Source organism: Microtus ochrogaster, unplaced genomic scaffold (genome assembly GCF_000317375.1).
Source record: "Microtus ochrogaster isolate Prairie Vole_2 unplaced genomic scaffold, MicOch1.0 UNK173, whole genome shotgun sequence".
Taxonomy (NCBI): domain Eukaryota; kingdom Metazoa; phylum Chordata; class Mammalia; order Rodentia; family Cricetidae; genus Microtus; species Microtus ochrogaster.
This window is the reverse complement of record NW_004949271.1, coordinates 189874-192501: the sequence shown is the minus strand read 5'-3', so window position 1 is coordinate 192501 and position 2628 is coordinate 189874. Positions and strand designations below refer to the sequence as shown.

General features: G+C 42.8%; 1 protein-coding gene across 1 annotated transcript in view; it reads right to left on the bottom strand.

The window, feature by feature from the left end:
- The window catches only part of LOC101990028 (trypsin-like), a 7529-nt gene that overhangs the window by 1236 nt on the left and 3665 nt on the right, over positions 1 to 2628 (bottom strand). The window contains exon 4 of the mRNA XM_026778475.1: positions 556 to 692. Coding sequence (XP_026634276.1) covers positions 556 to 692 — 137 coding nt within the window. The remainder of the gene's footprint in view (positions 1 to 555; positions 693 to 2628) is intronic.

Below are 2628 nucleotides of genomic sequence, written 5' to 3'. Positions count from 1 at the left end.
CCGTCCAGATGGGATTCCTCAGCAACTAAACAGGGCCGCGCAGTAGCCCAATGATCCGGGGACAAAAGGATGAATGGAGCAGGGGGGGGCGGTATCCAGAAGAGCACAGGAAGCCTGGCGCACAAGCTGAAGGTGCCCGGGCTCCCTTACAGGGTACCCTGAGGCCTGCCCGGTAGGCAGGCACTCACCGCTCTGGGTGAGTAGGCTTAGTGTAGGAGCTTAAAACTGTTCTTGAGCACTGGTCCTAGCATACAGCAGGGCAGTGTTGGGGAGGGGTGCTGGGGGGCTGGGTCGTGCAAAAGAAAGACAGCCCTGCAGAAGGTGCTGGGGGAGGGGGGTTTGTGCTCTCTTCTGGGACAATCCGCCCCTGGATAGCCTGAACCTTCATTTTTTACCCAATCCCATATTCTTGCTAATGTGTTGAAATGACATTCAGAATTGACCTCTTCCATTTTCCATGAAACCTTGAGAGGAAACATCCTGACCCACACACTTGGACAATCCACTCCCACTCCTGGGAAAACAAGATATTTATATGAGAAGGGAGCCAATTACCTGGCAGGAATCTTTGCCTCCCTCCAGGTAGCCAACACAAATCATGTTACTGGTTATCTTCCCAGGGTAGGCAGATTGACAGGCAGACTGAGACAGTATTGGGGCATTCAGGCACTGGAGCAGGTCTGGGTTGTTCACTTTAAATAAAAGAGAAGGAAGAAATGTGATCCACCCAGGTCTGGGTTGTTCACTTTGAGGAAAGGAGAAGAATGAAATTTAACAGAGACCAGGCTAGGGATCAATATTTTGTTGTTGTCCAGTATGTAAACACTGAAGCTGCCATTGAAGAGGCACTAGAGTCACCCTGGATAGACTGGCATAAGGATTACTGTGCTTCTCTTCAAGATATTAAGAATAGTCATTATTGATGTCTTTCTTGGAACTAATGATAGAATTCTGCAATTCTCCTGTGTACATTCTGGAACAAGATCACTCTGTAGGTCAATGCCTCTTGTGACCATCTTAGAACCTTGTGTTGACTGGGTAATGCCATTCATTTATGCCCTCGAAGCCAATCATTTATGTGTAGAATCTGGCTTAGTTCTCAAAAGATGTGGATGAAGTACTCACCACCAGAGCTCAAGGTGTTGCCCCAGCCAGAGATGAGGCACTGAGTGCCAGCACCTGCGCAGGAGGTGGGCAGAGCTACAGTGGCCACTTGGGAATTGAGGGTCACAGGGGAAGCAAGCTTGATCAGCATGATGTCATTGTTCAGGGTTGATGAACTAAAGCTGGGGTGCTTGATGATCTTGGAGGCAGTGACGTACTGCTCAGTGCCTTCCGCAACATTGATGTTGTGTTCTCCCAGTCTCACTTGGATGCGGCTGTTGGAAAGAAAAGACATGGCAGAAAATTCCTATCCATTACCTCAGATAATCCAGGTCAAGAAACTCTTTTAGCTGGATAAGTCTAAAGATGGAATGAGACCTGGTTTAACCTCAACAAAGTAGCAAAGGTGTGATGTGGAAGTGCCATCTTTAGACCCAAATTTCTTTCTACTTTAAAGAGAAGTAATATGAGCAGATGAAGACTGCTCAATAACATGTTGTTCCCCAACAGATGCACACCATCCAATAAAATGGTCTAACTATCAGCAACAGATACACTTGCCTTTATTCTGTCACTCAGGGATAAAGGAACAAAGATCTCTGAGACCAAGGCCAGCGTGGACTACAGAGTGAGTTCTAGGACAGTCAGAGCTACACAGAGAAACCCTATCTCAATAGAAACAATAGACAAACAAAAAAGAATAGCTTGAACCATGCAACTATGGCAGCTCAGAACTTGCTTTGAATTTTAGCTCTGGGTGTATATCTCAACTTTCTGAATTAGAATCTTGATGAGCCAGATGCATGTTCTGGTTAGAAACCCTCTTTTAATGAATATAATTCTCAGTTATCTCTACATAATGAAATGAGTTTAAATAGGCAGTTTGAGCTCATGGACTGAGCTGTCACTGTGCCTTCTCAACATACCCTATTTAGTGTATGTCAAGGAGACAGTATGACATTAGAAATACAGCTGTCACTTTACTATTCCTTCTGTTGGACCCTCTGTCCAGTCCACTAGTCCCAATCACGGTTTCATTTTCTCCCATTTATAAAATGAAGATGTTGTCCCATGATTTTAAAAACCTCCATTAACCCATTATAAAACAAAACTACATGTTTCTGAGCAACATAATTTATAGAAACTATGCCATCATTGAAACTACACATGAAGTTTTAAGGACCAAAACTGTAGTAAGATAACAGAAATGCAGTTGATGTTGACATCCAGTTAGATGTTTTAGTTGAAATAAGAATTTTTGATTTATCAAGAAACTTCTGTCCATTTCTGGAATAGTAATAGATATATTTGATAGGCTTTATAATAAAAAAATCCTTACTGATTGTCCAAACTCTAGAAAACTCTGTTTATCTCTCTGCTACAGAAACCAGTGTAACTATGTAAAGCCTTTGAGTGACTTCATGTTATTTCTGTTATCCCTAAAATTAACTTTTTTTCTTTTGTTATCTATATTCTTGATTGACTTTGGATCATTCCAGGGTATAAAGGGTTTACTATTCTTTG